The sequence below is a fragment of the Leopardus geoffroyi genome, chromosome X, assembly GCF_018350155.1.
Source record: "Leopardus geoffroyi isolate Oge1 chromosome X, O.geoffroyi_Oge1_pat1.0, whole genome shotgun sequence".
Lineage (NCBI taxonomy): Eukaryota > Metazoa > Chordata > Mammalia > Carnivora > Felidae > Leopardus > Leopardus geoffroyi.
In genome coordinates this window covers 128,377,325-128,393,859 of record NC_059343.1, presented here as the reverse complement: position 1 = coordinate 128,393,859, position 16,535 = coordinate 128,377,325, and the positions used below count along the sequence as shown (strand labels likewise).

The following is a 16,535-nucleotide window of genomic DNA, read 5'->3' as shown; positions in this document are numbered from 1 at the left end:
AAATATGGAAGCAATCCAAGTGTCCATCCATAGATGAATGGAAAAAAAAGATCTATGTATAGAAGCACACATACGCACACACACACACACACACACACACACACACACTGGAATATTAGCCATAAAAAGAATGAAATCTTGCCATTTCCAACAACATGGATGCATCTAGAAGGTATAATGCTCTGTGAAATAAGCCAGTCTTAAACTGGAATTTACAAAGAAAGTTGTTAGGTTGCATGCTCTTTCCTGCTTTTGCTTTTCCTGGTGTATTCCTCTCCATCTGTGCTACGGGCCTGGCTGGCTGCCTTACTGTTTTATGACAAAAATGTTTAGGAGTTATGGAATGTGGCTGGTGATAGTATTTGGATTTGGGCTCCAGGAAAAGCCTCCTTAGGCCTCTGGTCTAACTCCTTGCCTTGAGGAAGTGGCAGGGAAGGATTACTAGAAAGCTTAGTGTTGGATGTATGAACAACATTACAGTTCTCCAGAGAAATAAAATGAATAGAATCTCTCTATGTATATGTGTGTGGATACTTACATATGTTTATATACACATACATATACACATATATATATATGTTTGTATGTACAAACAAAAAGATTGATTTTAAGGTATTGGTTCACAAGACTGTGGAGGCTTGAAAAGCCCCAAATCTTCAGGATAGGCCAGTAGCCTGGAGACCCAGAAAAGAGGTGCATTTGGAGTCCCAAGGCAGTTTGCAGGCTTAATGGCTGAATTCCTCTCTTCCAAGGAAGTCAGTCTTTTTCTGTTAAGGCTTTTTTAAAAAAATGTTTATTTATGAGAGAGAGAGAGAGCACAAGCAGGGGAGGGGCGGAGAGAGAGGGAGACACAGAATCAAAAGCAGACCCCAGGCTCTGCTCTGTCAGCACAGAGCCTGATGTGGGGCTTGAACTCATGAACCTCTGGATCATGACCTGAGCCAAAGTTGGATGCCCAACAACTGAGCTACCCAGGTGCCCCTCTGTTAAGGCTTTTAATTGATTGGATGAGGCCCATTGACATGTGTGTGGGGGGGTAATCTGCTTTACTCAAGGTCCACTTATTTTTTTTTAATTTTTTTAATGTTTATTTATTTTTGAGAGAGAGAGAGAGAGAGAGAGAGAGAGAGAGAGTGGGGGAGGGGCAGAGAGCGAGGGAAACACAGAATCCAAAGCAGGCTCCAGGCTCTGAGCTGTCGGCACAGAGCCTGACGTGGGGCTCCAACTCACAGACCATGAGATCATGACCTGAGCCAAAGTGGGGTGCATAACTGACTGAGCCACCCAGGCACCCCAAGGTCCACTTATTAAATGTTAATGTCAACTACAAAATACCCTCACAGAAACATCAAAAGTAATGTTTGACCAGATGTCTGGGTACAGTGGCCTAGTCAAGTTGACACATAAAATTAACCATCACAGGTACACCCTTTATCAACTTGGCACCAAGACCCATCTCCTTAAAACATTCTTAAACTCTTAATAAAGGTAATAACAAGATTCTACTTAGACCTAATGTGGTACAACGATCCTGTGTTCAACCAAAACTACAATACCCCTTTCCCCAGTAGAGGATGCACAGTCCTTCAGTAATATTTGCTCTTCTCCTTGACATCCTGGAACTTCAGTACTATGATGTAAAGTTAATACTTAAATACTATGATATAAATTCAATGCACTCCATATTATAGGAGGATAAGTGAGGGAAGAAAGCACATTTTAGGCATACAAACTTACAAACATTGATAACAAAAGAAGGGAAAATATTCATGTCAATTACAATCCCTGTTTCTGTAACTGATCACATAATGATAGCTGGTATTCATAATGCACAATTACACTGACATGAATAATCTAAAATAGTCAAATTGATCAATGGTAGTTACCAGGGCCTGAAGGGAGGGGGAAATGGAGAGTTACTAATCAATGGGCATAAAGCTTCAAATCAGCAAGATTAATAAATTCTAGAGATCTGCCATATAACATTGTACCTATAATCCATAGTAATGTATTATACACTAAAGAAATTTATCAAGGGGGTAGATCTTTTAGGTCTATCCTAAATAGAATAAAATTTTATAAAGAGATACTCTTAAATATAAAGACACAAGGATTAAAAGTAGAACAATATTTTAAAAAGTAGAATATATAAATATATATTATAAAAACAGAAGGCATAGAAAGCTAGAATGGTTATTCAGATATTAGAAAAATTCCAATCATGTTAGAGATTTTAGCATCACTCTTGTGGCAAATTGAAATGTGCTCAATGATCTTTTATCATTAGTTAATTGCAAAATAAAGCCACGATGAGATATCACTATTTATCTACCTGATGTAGAATGGCCAAAACTAACCAGCTGGCAACATCAAATGTTAGCAAGGATATGGAACAACTGGGACCCTCACACATAGTGGGAGTATAAAAGGGTACAAACTCTTTGGAAAACAGTTAAGCAGTTTCTTATAAAGCTAGATATACACCTAACCTATTACCTAACACTTCCACTTTTAGGAATTATCCAAGGGAAATGAAAGCATATTAGCACACAAAAACTTTAACACACATATTTATAGTAGGTCTTTTCGTAATAATAAAAAACTAAAAACAGGCCAGATGTCCATCAAAAGTTGAATGTATAGGGGCGCCTAGGTTGCTCGGTCGGTTGGGCATCCGACTTCCACTCGGGTCATGATCTTGCGGCTCGTGGGTTAGAGCCCCGCGTTGGGCTCTGTGCTGGCAGCTTGGAGCCTGGAGCCTGCTTCAGTTTCTGTCTCCCCTTCTTTCTGTCCCTCTGCTGCTTGCTCTCTCTCTCTCTCTGTCAAATATGAATAAACAATTAAAAAATTTTTTTAAAGTTGAATGTATAAACATAGTGTGGTTTAATAATACAGCTGAATAACACTGATGAAAGGAATGGATCATTAATACATGCAAAATATGGTTGAATCTCAAGCTTCACTGAAATTAGTTACACTTTTGACTCCATATATCTGAAGTTCTAGAACTTCAAGACTAATATGGGGTAGGAAAAAATAAGATCAGTGGTTGCCTATAGGAAATGAGGATGAGACTAATTGGGAAGGGGCCCAAGAAAACTTTTCATGTGATTTATCAGTCCGACTCTTTAGTATTTAGCCTAGAGAAATGAAAATTTATATTTATACAAAAACATGTCCATAAATGTTTATAGCAGTTTATTCAAAATTTCCCAAACCTGGAAACCAGAATGTCCTATAATAAGCAAATGATTAAACAAACTGTGATATACCCATATAATGGAATAATACTTGAACCTAAAACATAACTATTGATATATTCTAGTTGAACAATCTAGATAAACCTGGAAAGCAATATGTTGAATGATAGCAGCCAGTTTTAAAGGTGACATACTGTATGAATATATTTACAAGATGTTCTGGGAAAGGAAGTTCTACAGAGATGGAGAACAGAGCAGTGGTTATTCTCAAGATTAGGTCTGAGGAAAGGGTTTCGCTAATGTTGAGTTTAAACTCCTCCAAAATACAACTGCTTCAGCATTCATTTTATGTGGATAAGTGACATGCAGGGGTCTTGAGAAAACAAGGGCCTACCCTCAAGTGCATGCCCTAGATGACAACCAGCTGAGTCACAAGTAAGTGTAAGAACCTGACAAGACTTCCCCAATCACCCTAGTGTTAGTCTCTCCTGCCTCCCAGGTCCTCCCTTTGTGGGTCCCTTAGATAAGACTTCCACAGAGCTTAACAAAACACCATTCTTTTTTGTTTGTTTTGAATTGGTCAATCCAGCCTGAGCCTGGAAACCCAGAAAGATTTCACCTATGAACTTTAGTAAAGGCATATGCCCAGTTCCTGTTGCCCCCTCTCTGCTTATGCCCTGCCTTGACCTCCCCATGTGGCCCGCCAGGCATGCTGTGTACCTCTTCAGGAGCTACGAGTAATACACCTCTCCGTTTCATTTTCCCTTTCAGTCTCTGTTGAAACTTGGATCACCATCGCACACACTTACCCTGGGTTCTCCTTAAATTTTTTAAGTGTATTTATTTTGACGGGGGGGTGGGCAGGGAGAAGGCGGGGCAGGAGCAGAAAGAAGCGGAGAGAGGGAGAGAGAAAGACACTCGCACTGGGAGCTCAGAGACCCATGTGGGGCTCGATCTCATGTACCGTGAGATCATGACCTTAGCCAAAATCAAACTCCCACGCTCAACCAACTGAGCCACCCAGGCACCCCGGGGCTCTCCTTAAAAGTGTTAATTTAACAAAAATCACAACTAAAAAGGGACAGTAGTACCAAATCAGAAACTATTCTGTGTTGATGAAGCTGTTCCATAGCCTGACTGTGGTGGTGGATACACATAGGTATACAAATGTTGAATTCATAGAACTGGGCTCCAAAAGAGGTTGATTTTTTGTATAATGTAAAACATAAAATAAAAAACAGAAAAGAAATAACAGCATCATGGATTGCATACAGTATCATCCCTAAGATTTAGTAAATTCTTACTTTAGCATAATTTTATATATATATGCATATACAATTTTACACATTTAATTTTATTATATATATACATAGGTATGCATATAAAATTTTATACATTTAATTTCCTTTAACTCTTCTAATCACTGTTCTTTTTTTTTTTTTAATTTTTTTAACGTTTATTTATTTTTGAGATAGAGAGAGACAGAGCATGAACGGGGGAGGGTCAGAGAGAGAGCGAGACACAGAATCTGAAACAGGCTGCGGGCTCTGAGCAGTCAGCACAGAGCCGGACGCGGGGCTCGAACTCATGGACAGTGAGATCGTGACCTGAGCCGAAGTCGGATGCTTAACCAACTGAGCCCCCCAGGCGCCCCCTAATCACTGTTCTAAAATGGAGGGCAAGTATTATGCTCTCATGATAAAAATGAAGAAATTTAAGTTTCAGCGAAACACCAGTACCATAGCAGGAAAGCAGTAGGCATAAAATGTCTTACTGATCAAATTCAAACTACATAAAGCATAAAGAAATAACACTAAAAAATGTAGGACTCACACTTAGCCATTATTCTGGCTTTGAGACCCTATGGTCTAGTGCAAGATACTTATGCAAATTAACGGTTCTGGGGGAAGAACTTTTCCAGGGGCAAAGTTGATACATAAGAAAGCCAAGGAGTGAGGCCTTGCCTGGTGCCAGTCTTGTATGCAAATCATGGATCCTGGGGCGGGGCCTGGCCAGGTGCCCCCTGGGGCTGGGTGACGGCCTGTTTACCCGTGTGGCCGAAGGCGTCTCCCAGAATCTCTAACCCAACCGGCCCGAAACCCAGCTCGCCGTCCCGCGTGACCCCAATTCCAACCTGGCAGGGTTCTCGCTCGCCAGGTCCCCCCGCCCCGGCCACTCGTCACCCCTCCCGTCAAAGCCTCCACCCGAGCCAGCCTCTCCCGCCCAGGGCCACCGCCTGCATGATCCCCGAGACAAGCTGCTCTGCTGGGTCTTCCCCGACCACGACCCCCGCCCCCCACCCCCACCCCCCCCCACCCCCGACGAGGGACGTCCCACGACCACGCCCCACACACCAGCGACAGAAGCACTCACACGGGTTTCTCCAAACACTTTATTGGCTTTCAGTGACCGCCTGAGGCACCAGGCCGGCCGGCCGGGGCCCACCCCGGCCATGAGTAGGCCTGGCGCCTGCCGGACCCCACGTCGCGTGGGACAGCTAGTTCCAGCCCGGGACCGCCTGGGAGATGATGGTGGACTGGAAGAAGGCGCGGAGCAGCGGGTGGTTGTGGACCACCATGTCCACGACATCCGGGGTGATGAGCCTCCTGCCTCTGTTCCGGGCCTCGATGCCGGCCACCTCCAGGACCTTGGCCGTCAGGGACTGGATGACGGCCGCTAGGAAGATCGGGGCGGACGCGCCCAGGCGCTGCGAGTAGCGGCCCTCCCGCAGGAGGCGCTCCATGTGGCTCACGGAGAACGTCAACTCGGCTCGGGCAGTGCGGGAGCGGACCCGGCTCTGGCCACTGGACGACCCTCGACGGCTCCTCCTCACAGGCATGCTGGGCCTCGGCTGCGCTTTCTCGGACGGGCCTCGGTCTGGCGTGCGCTGCGGGAAGCGGTCGGGTGCGGCTGGATGCGGTCGGATAGGGCTGGATGCGGTCGGATGTGGCTGGATGCGGTCGGGTGTGGCTGGATGCGGTCGGATAGGGCTGGATGCGGTCGGATGTGGCTGGATGCGGTCGGGTGTGGCTGGATATGGTGCGATGTGGCGGGAAGCGGTGTCAAAAGCCAGTTGGCCCGAAGTTTCCGACCGGCAGGGTTCCAAAGCCGCTACTCTATATCCTAGAGATCACAGACCGACCCCATCATTGGTCGGGTGCGCGTTTTGGGACACGTACATCTGGTGAAGTCACTGCTTTCCCATGGGCCCCCGCTGCAGAGATACAGTGCTGGGCGGGAGCCTGCTCCCTGGAACCCCTGTTTGAAGGAACGCTGGCTTTTGGCTGGGCGGGCGCATTGTGCACACACAACACCCGTGTAGGAGCCAGCGGCCCCGAGTATACACTAGAGGGGTCAGGCGACCACCACGACCGTCTAGTTCCAAACCGTGGCAGCACCCCTCAAAGAAACCCCTGTACGTGTCAGGCAGCCAGTCCTCACCGCACCCCCCTCCCCCCCACCCCCGTCCTCGGGAGCCCCCAGGCAACCGCTAGTCGGCTTGCTGCCCATAGGGGTTCGCCTGTCCCGGACACTTACTTCTTTCTGCACGCGGGATCTCTGGGCGAATAGGCGGCTTTCCGTGCCTGGTTGCTTTCCCGTAGCGCAGCGTTGTCACTAGGGTTCGTTCGTCCGTGTGGGAGCGTGAGTCAGCGCTTCAAGCCTTTTCACGGCTGAGTAATATTCCACCGCAGGGACACACCGTGTGTGGCGGCCTATCCCAGTTCATGGGTTGACAGGCAGCTCCGCCATTCCCACCTTGCGGCAGATGTGAACAGCGCTGCGCCGAACATTTCCTGCACAGGGTTCTGTTTGAGCACCTGTTTCTGATTCCCTAGGGTAGGAAATTGCACTGGGACTGCGATTGAGGGGTCGGGTGCTAATTCTGCCGGGAATTTACTGAGGAGCCGCCCAGCGGATTCCCACAGCAGCTTTGCATTTCCAGCAGCGGTGTGTGAGTCCCAGTCCTTGCGCACCCTCGCCCGAACTCGTCTTTTTGCCTTTGTTTTGCTTTCTTGTGCCTAGAAGAGCCAGCCTACTGGCTGCGAAGTGGTGCCTCATGGCGGTTGTGATTTGCATCGCCCTGTTGGCGCATGATGTTGAGCGTCTTTTCATGTGCCTCTTGGCCATTTGCACATCCACTTTGGAGGAACGTCTGTTCAAGTCCTTTCCCATTTTTTAACTGGGTTGTTCGTTCGTGCTTTCATTGTTGACTTGTAGGTGTTCTTTATGCATTCTGGAAAATACACCCTTATCCCATGTGTGATTTGCAAATGCTTCTCCCATCCTGTGCGTTTTGTCCTTTCACCTTCTAGACAGAGTCCTTTCATGCACAAAAGTTTTTGGTTTGGATGGTGTACAACTTATCCTCTTTCCACCACGCCCCTTCTTTTGTGGCTGTGCTTTTGCTGCCCTATCTAAGGAACTCTGGTGGTTAACTTTATGTGTCAACTTGACTATCCCATGGTACCCAGTTATTTTATCAAACACTTTTCTAGGTGTTAGGTACTTTTACGTGAGATTAATATGTATATTAATAGAATTGCAGTGAAACAGATTATTCCCCATAATGTGGGTGCTTCTCATCTAATCAGTTGAAGGAAAAAAAAACTGGAAAAAAACCTGACGTCTGCCAAGGAAGAGAGAATTTTGTCAGTGGACCTTCTTGGGACTTGAACTGCAACATCAACTCTTCCTTAAGTCTCCAGCATTGTACCCCAGCCTGGAAATTTTGGTCTTGCCATCCTCCACAATACTGTGAACCAATCCTGAATCGTCTCTCTCCCCCCCCCCTCTCTCCACACACACACACACACACACACACACACACACACACACACCCTTGTTTCTGTTTCTTTGGTGAATTTTGACTAATGCCGATTTTGATAGTAAGAAAAGTCCTAAAGCAACAGAATCTTAAGAATGAATTTTCTAAATTTGGTTCTGGAGTTTCTGGAATTTGTTCTCTGGTCTCATTAGTTTTAAAGTTACTAATGAGTCTATTGCCAATGGTAAAGAAAACACTGATAGTCCATGACCTAATATGGTAATAGAGATATAGAAAATATCACCACTGTATATTACTAATCATACACTAATAAGAGGCAAGGTTCTTGGTGACCATATATATAAAACTTTAGAACATTTTTGTCAAACTCATAAACATAATGAGTTGGTTGTGAATGTCTCTGGACAAAGTGGGGAATTGTGGGGAATAAGCTTAGGAATTCACTGACCTTAAACCAATGGGTTAACAAGGTTTAGGATGAAAGCATCCAAGATTATGTAAACAGGGCAGAAGTGCCCCCAGTATAGAACAGAGGCATAGGAATAGGAAGCCACAGGATGAAAGCATCCAAGGTTAGGTAATCGGGGCAAAAGTGCCCCCAACATAGTACCAAAACAGAAAGCTGCTTGCACAGGAAAGAAGGACGACAATAGGTAAACAGGTAAACAGGGCTATAGACCACAGCAGGATGAAGTTGCTGGGCGGAGCTAATTAGCAAAAGAATGGTGCTTTGTTGACCCTGTGGTAGCATGCTCTATCTCTCTTATCCCCTAGGCCCAGTGTCACGATTTTTGTTTTATATTTACCCAAACCCCTAACATTGCCTATCTTCGAAACCCCCTTTCTCTCACACACGAGTTAATGTTCACTGTTTCATTGTCTCTTTGTGCACATCCATCACATTTGTAAGCCTTCTGATCCTAATAAAAACAGAGCAAGGACCCTTACTCGGGGTTCTTGTCTCCTCCTGGACATTAGCCTCTCTCTCATTTTAATTCTGTGGCCACCCTCTTGCTGGCCAAGAGAGAACTCCAGACCCAGAGTTTATGACAGGGAATAAATGAATGAGCGCTGGGATTCAAATTCTCAGCTCAAGTGTCACACAAATGACCTGAAAACTTCTCTATCTTCCCTGATGCAGATATTTCCTGTAGCCACAGAGCTGAGTTTTCTGAAAACCAAACCCAGAAACTCATTCTGCGAGTGGCTGAATTGCAATGAAAATTGAATTCCCAGCCTTGCAGAATGTTCATTGTTAATGTGTGGGTGAAAATTGGAATGGAGGTAAATAGGAAAACTTTGATGAAGCTGGGGATTTTGAACCCCTAGATTCTGATAAGTCTTCTTTGCCAATAGAAACAACCTCTCTACCCCTGTCCAAGGAGATTAAACCTGCATGGCTCTGGGGAAACTGTAATAGCCTCCTATGAAGTATTTGTCTTACAAAACACTACCATTTCTCCTCAGGACCTCCACCACCCCTTTCTGTTTCTAGACATATAAGTAGAGTCAAGTCCTAGAAGGCCCCTACAGGTGAGACACAAAGCGATCCATGAGGAGGTATACTACACTCCAAAGAATCACTTGATTTTTCTAATTTGTACAGAGAAATCCAGGGAATACATATGGGCATGGATATTAAGGGTGTGGGTGATGGTGGAACAACATAAAGTTGAATCAAGCTGAATATATTGATATGGGCCCACGAAGCAGTGACTGTGTTTTTAATATTGCAGCTTGGGGAGCTAGAAAGGACTCTAGCCATGTGTTTGATTATTTGGCTGCAACATGAACCAAAAGGTGGCCCACAGTAAATTAACCTGACCTGTTCAACCTGCCTTGGTGTACTGTAGAGGGAGGGATTCAAAAGCTTAATGAGATTGAAATATGACAGTGGATTCGTCATTTAATATCTTTTCATCCACCCTGGGAAGGTTTAGAGGACACATCTTTCATCACAACTGTGGGAAATAAATTTGTGAGGAGACCCCCAGAGCCCCAGCTCTTTGAAGAGCTATCTGATGACTCTTGTCTGTAGCCAGAACTTAACAATGGAAACTGCTGCCACTGAATTGAGAAATCTAAATGCAGTAGGAGTGATTAGGCCTTGGGGTGGCAGGGGCCAAGCGGCAGGCACTCGATAGCCCAAGGCAAGGCAGGTATGGTTACCATAATGGACAGCAGAGTCAGAGCAGCAATCACAATAGTGTGATTCGTGGACACCTGTGATTTTGGCTGGTTGGTCACAATGTTCCTAGGAGTGAAGTAGATAGGAAGATGTAATATTTAGCTAGTATTACCATAATGAAATACCATGGACTGAAGGACTTAAACAACAATGTTTTTTTTTTTTTTCTCACAATTCTGGAGCCTAGAAGGTCAGTATCAAGGTATCAGCAGAGTTGCTCTCTCCTTGGCTTGAAGATGGCTGCCATCTCACTGTGTTCACAGATGGACTTTTTTCTGCCTGTTCATCTTTAGTGTCTCTGGCTCTTCTTATAGGGTCACTGATAAAATTGGATTAGGGCTTCACCCTATGATTTCATTTGACCTTAATTACTTCACTAAAGGCCCTGTCTTGAAATATAGTCACTTTGGGGGTTAGGGCTTCAACACATGAATTTTGAGGAAACACACTTCAGTCCATAATAGCAGCCCACTAAATTCTTACTTGATCTGTATAAACAGAAGAGTTTTAGATGTAGTGAACAAAAATCTAACTTGAATCACAAAACCTGAAAGCCAGTGACCCCAGCCAAATCCCAAACTTGAGCAAGTTTACAGACCCAGAAATCCTTGGATGGAGGGGAAGCAGCATTCCCTTGAGGAAGGACCTTGATACACTGCCCAAAATGTCTACTCTTAATCTTTCCCTAAACCTTCCCCAAAGGGACCTACAGATTTTTATCAGTATGATTTTGAACTGGAAAAAAGGAAATAATCAGACCTTTGGGGAGACTACTGGACCCTGGCTCTGAACTTATTAATTCCAAGATACCCAAATTATCATTATGGTCCACAAATCAGAGTAGGGGCTTTTGGAAGTCAGGTGATCAATGGCGTTTTAGCTCCAGCCCATCTCTCAGTGGGTCCACTGGGTCCCTGAACCCATTTTGTGGTTATCTCCCCACAGTTCTGGAAGACACAATTAGAATAAACATACTCAGCAACTGGAAGACCCCACATTCATTCCCTGGCCTGTGGACTATTCTGTTCAGGGCTATTTTGTCAGGCAAGGCCAAGTGGAAGCCACCTGAACTGCCTCTACCTAGAAAAATAGTAAACCAAAAGCAATACTACATGCCTGGGAGTATTTCAGAGAATAGTGGCACCATCAAGGACTAGAAAGATACAGAAGCGGTGATTCTCTCTATATCCCTATTGAATTTGCCTATCTGGCCTATGAAGAAGACAGATGAATCTTGGAGAATGACTGTGAATTAGCATAAGCTTAACCAGGTGGTGACTTCAATTGCAGCTGCTGTGCCAGATGTGGTCTCACTGCTTGAGCAAATTTACATCTCTACCACTACCTGGCTTACAGCTGCTGAAAGGCAAATGCCTTTTTCTCCACCCCCGTCCATAAGGCAGTTTGCTTTCAGCTGTCAAGAGCAACAACACACCTTCACCATCCTACTTCAGGGATATATCAACTCTCCACCACTGTGTCATCATTGAGCTTTCGGGGATCTTGCTTAACTTTTCCTTCCATGAGATATCACACTACTCCATTATGTTAATGACATTATGCTGATTGGACCCAGTGAGCAAGAAGTAGCAACCACTCCACACTTATTGGTAAGACATCTATATGTCAGGGGGTGGGAAATGAGTCCAACTAAAATTCAGGGGCCTCCTTCCTTAGTGAAATTTTTAGGGGCCTAGTGGTGTGTGGCATGTCAGGATACCATTTCTAAGGTGAAAAATAGGTTATTGCATCTGGACCTTCCTATGCCCCCAAAAGAAGCCCAACACCTAGTGGGCCTCTTTGGATTTTGCATTTTGGAGGCAACATAGTCCTCATTTAGGTGGTTATTATGGACCATTTCCAAGTGATCTGGAAAGGTGCTAATTTTGACTGGGGCCCAGAACAAGAGTAGATCTACAACAGGTTCAGACCCTTAGGCAAGCTTCTCTACCACTCAAGCCTTATGATCCACTAGATCCAATGGTGCTTGAAATATCAGTGGCAGATAGGGATGCTTGTTTGGAGCCTTTGACAGGGCCCTATAGATGAATCACAGCACAGGCTCTTAGGGCTTCAGACCAAAGCCCTGCCATCCTTTGCAGATGACTACTTTCCTTTTGAGAAAAGATTTTTTGGTTTGTTACTGAGCCTTGGTAGAGACTGAATGCCTAACCGTGGGCCACCAAATTGCCATGTTATTTGAACTGCCCATCACGAACTGGGTGTTCTTTGACACACCAAGCTTTTCTTTTTAATAAAGTTGGGTGCACACAATGGCACTCCATCCTCAAATGGAAGTGATATGTATGAGATTGAGCCTAAGCTGGCTAAAGGCACAAATACATTATGTGAAGAAGTGGCTCAAACACCCGTGGTCTCCACACCTGCTACATTACTCCTCTCTCCCAGCCTGCACCTATGACCTCATGAGAAGCTCCCTATGATCAGTGAACAGAGGAAGAGAAGACTTGAGCCTGGTTTACAGATGGTACTTCATGACATGCAGGTGCCACCCACAGATGGGCAGGTGTGGCACAACAGCCCTTCTTTGGGACACCCCTGAAGTACAGTGGTGGAGGGAAATCCTCCCAGTGGGCATAACTTAAAGCAGTGCACCTGGTTGTTCACTTTCCTTGGAAGGAGAAATGGCCAGATATGTGTTTACATATTGACTCATGTGCAGTAGCCAATGAATGGTTTGGCTGCATGGTCAGGGAACCTCTAAGGGGAACAATTAGAAAGTTGGTAACAAGAAGCTCTGATTAATTGGTATATGGATAGACCTCTCTAAATGGAAAATAATGTGATGATATCTGTGTCCCATGTGAATGCTCACCAAAGGGTGACCACAGCCGAGAAGGATTTTCATACTCAAGTGGATAAGATGAACTGTTCTGTGAACACCAGCCTGCCTCTTTCCCCAGCCACACCCGCCAGTGCGCCATGGGCTCATTAATAAAGTAGCCATTGTGGCGGGGATGGAGATCATGCATGGACTCAGCAACATGGACTTCCATTTATCCAGACCAGAGTGGTTACAGCCTAATCCGTCATCAATAAAGACCGATCTTGTTCTTTAAAAAAAAAATTGTATTTCTACATACTAGTATGACCATTCCAAAAGTGAAATTAAGAAAATATTTTTAGCAAAAATAAACTATTGGGACTTCATCAAAATAAGAAACTTCTGCACAGTGAAGGAAACAATCAACAAACCTAAAAGGCAACTGATGGAATGGGAGAAGGTATTTGCAAATGACATATCTGATAAACGGTTAGTATCCAAAATATATTCAGAACTTATACAACTCAACACCCAAAAAATAAATAATCCAGTGAAGAAATAGGCAGAAGAGATAAACAGACACTTTTCCAAAGAAGACATCCAGATGGCCAACAGACACATGAAAAGATGCTCCACATCACTCATCATCAGGGAAATACAAATCAAAACCACACTGATATACCACCTCACACCTGTCATATGGCTAAAATTAACAACTCATTAAAAATGGATGTTGCTGACGATGTGGAGAAAGGGGAACCCTCTTACACCGTTGGTGGGAATGCAAACTGGTGCAGCCACTCTGGAAAACAGTGTGGAGTTTCCTCAAAAATTTAAATCAGAACTGCCCTACGACCCAGCAATTATACTACTAAGTATTTACCCAGAGGATACAAAAATACGAATTTGAAGGCATACACGCACCCCGATGTTTATAACACTATTATCAACAGTAACCAAACTCTGGATACAGCCCAATTGTTCACTGACTAATGAATGGATAAAGATGTGGGATATATATATACAATGGAATATTACTCAGCTATAAAAAAGAACGAAATCTTGTCATTTGCAATGATATGGATGGAGCTAAAGAGTATTATACTAGGCGAAGTAATTCAGTGAGGGAAGGACAAATACCATATAATTTCATTCATATGTGGAATTTAAGTAACAAATGATCACAGGGTAAGGGAAGACAGAGGAAAACCAAGAAACAGACTCTTACCTATATAGAACAAACTGATGGTTGACAGAGGGGAGGTGGTCAGGGGGATGGGGTGGATGGGGGATGGGGGTCGAGTGCACTTGTTTTGATGAGCACTGGGTGTCATACGGAAGTGTTGAATCACTATATTGTACACCAGAATCTAGTGTTACACTGTATGTTATCTAACTGGAATTTAAATAAAAACTTTAAAAAAAAGAGTCTCTTTTTGTGTTTGTTTTGTTTTGTCTTGAAGATTCCACATACAAGTGAAATTATATGGTCCTTGTTTTTCTCTATCTGGCTTATTTCACTTAACCCCGTACCCTTTAGATCCATCCATGTGACAGTACAAAAAATTTTTTTTCACGTTTTATTTATTTTTGAGAGAGAGAGAGAGAATGCAAGCGGGGAAAGGGCAGAGAGAGAGAGGGGGACAGAGGATCTGAAGCAGACTCTGTACTGACAGCAGAGGTCCCAATGTGGGGCTGAAACTCACAAACCGTGAGATCTTCACCTGAGCTGAAGTCGGACACTCAACCGACTGAGCCACCCAGGTGCCCCAGGACAGAAAATTTTAAAGACACTCTGGGCAGCAGCAAAAAAAAAGAAAGTTCATCTTTTTCACAACTTATTAAGGATTGTACAGAGTTCATTGGACTGTCGTATGTTGTTGCTGTGGTGATGATAAGAGTGGTGGTTTTCCCATGAGGGCTGACGGTCAAGGAATGATTTGAATCTTTTAAGATAAAAAGTTTTTAATTTTTTAATGTTTATTTATTTTTGAGAGAGAGATAGAGTGCAAGCAGGTTAGGGGCAGATACAGAAGGAGCTAGAGAATCTGAAGCAGGTTCCAGGCTCTGAGCTGTCAGCACAGAAGCCCACCGTGGGGCTCAAACCCATGAACCACAAGATCATGACCTGAGCCAAAGCTGGACGCTCAACTGACTGAGCCATCCAGGTGCCCCTAAAATAAAAAGTGTTTTAAATGGATAAATAAGTAAGTCACGGAGATGAAAAGCCCAGCATAGAGAACATAGCCAATAATAATACAATAACATTGTGTGTTGACAGATGGTGACTGCATTTATCTTGGTAAGTACCAAGTAATGTATAGGACTGCAGAATCAATATGTTGTACACTTGAAACTAACATAACATTGTATATCAATTCTATTTCAATGACAATAATTTTTTAATAAATGAATTTAAAAAACTATGTTGCTGGCTTGAAATTTGGAGTAGCAGTGGGGGAAAAGAGAAGTGGATAGGTTTAAAAATATTCAGGAAGCAGAAGTGAGAAGATTTTGTATTGATTCTATATTGGGAATCGGGAAGAGAGAGGATGCCTCCGACTTAGCTTGCTTAAAGTGGAATTGCTGTTCGCCTCCGAACTTACTGTCTTCCTTCACTGCTAATCTCAGTGAGTGGATCAGCATGCTGGCACAGACTAAGCATTCATTGATTGTCTTTGGAGTGAAAGAATAAATGAATGGAGTAGAAATACGGCCAAACAAAGTTCATTCACCAGTGCCTGCCAAACAGCCAGTCCTAAACTCACCCTCAAGGTCGGCTCAGCAGAGGCCTATCACAGTTTCCCTCTCACTTTATCAACCGTTTGGAAAATCGCCATATCTCAGGTCCAGAAGAACACCCACCTTCACATCAGACACTCCTTGCCTAGAACCTGTAGGTGTGGCACAGACCGGGTTTTGCCAGGAGCCTCTTCTGTAATTTCTTTACATGAGGCCAATGGCACAGCGTACAACCCTTAGGAGCACAGGGGACGTTTGGTGTTGTAGAAACAGGGTCACAATGGCACCCAACTGGTGGATCTGTGTTCACCTTGGCTTGGATCAGAGACTCTTCCCACCAAACGGGTTTCTTAATCCAGCCTCTCCCCCCAGACCCTCGGGCTGGCAGGCAAAAACTACAACTGCCAGAAACACCACAGACATCAAGTGATCAGCTTGGGATATTTTATTGCTTCTCCCAGCCAGGGCTGACAAGCAGAGATACAGAACTGCTTGTGGTTCCTGGTACAGAGACCAAAACCAGGAAGTGATCTGTCCCAGTGCAGATTTCCCAGAAATAAGAATGAGATGGGGTATGTGGACGATGCGCCTCAGACTCAACCAACCCAGTGAATGTTCCCTAGTTACAGAAGAGAAGTGAAAGCGATAATCCAGAAGGGAAATCTGGCTGTGTGAGAAGAATTTGGGGTGGAGACATTTGATGAAGTACACTTTTTTTTAACCCCCTTTTAGACGATATCATTAGATAAACATCCTTTTCAATGATACAACCCAAGCCATTTCTGGCCCTTTTCCTGGAAAAGCTTTTTGCTGCTGTCAGTTTACAGGAACAGC

At 44.2% G+C, this 16,535-nt stretch overlaps 1 protein-coding gene and 2 pseudogenes across 1 annotated transcript; 2 read left to right on the top strand and 1 right to left on the bottom strand.

The window, feature by feature from the left end:
- Positions 1 to 5,581: 5,581 nt before the first annotated feature.
- Positions 5,582 to 6,838, bottom strand: LOC123594997 (histone H2A-Bbd type 2/3-like). Its single transcript, XM_045472119.1, has 2 exons — positions 6,738 to 6,838; positions 5,582 to 6,323 (listed from the first exon to the last, which is right to left on the bottom strand). The coding sequence occupies exon 2, from the start codon at positions 6,037 to 6,039 to the stop codon at positions 5,698 to 5,700; it is 342 nt and encodes a 113-aa protein (XP_045328075.1). The 5' UTR covers positions 6,040 to 6,323; positions 6,738 to 6,838; the 3' UTR covers positions 5,582 to 5,697.
- Positions 6,839 to 9,231: 2,393 nt separating this feature from the next.
- Positions 9,232 to 12,429, top strand: LOC123594486 (annotated as a pseudogene).
- A 47-nt stretch (positions 12,430 to 12,476) lies between these two features.
- LOC123594995 lies at positions 12,477 to 13,130 on the top strand (annotated as a pseudogene).
- The last annotated feature ends 3,405 nt before the right edge of the window (positions 13,131 to 16,535 follow it).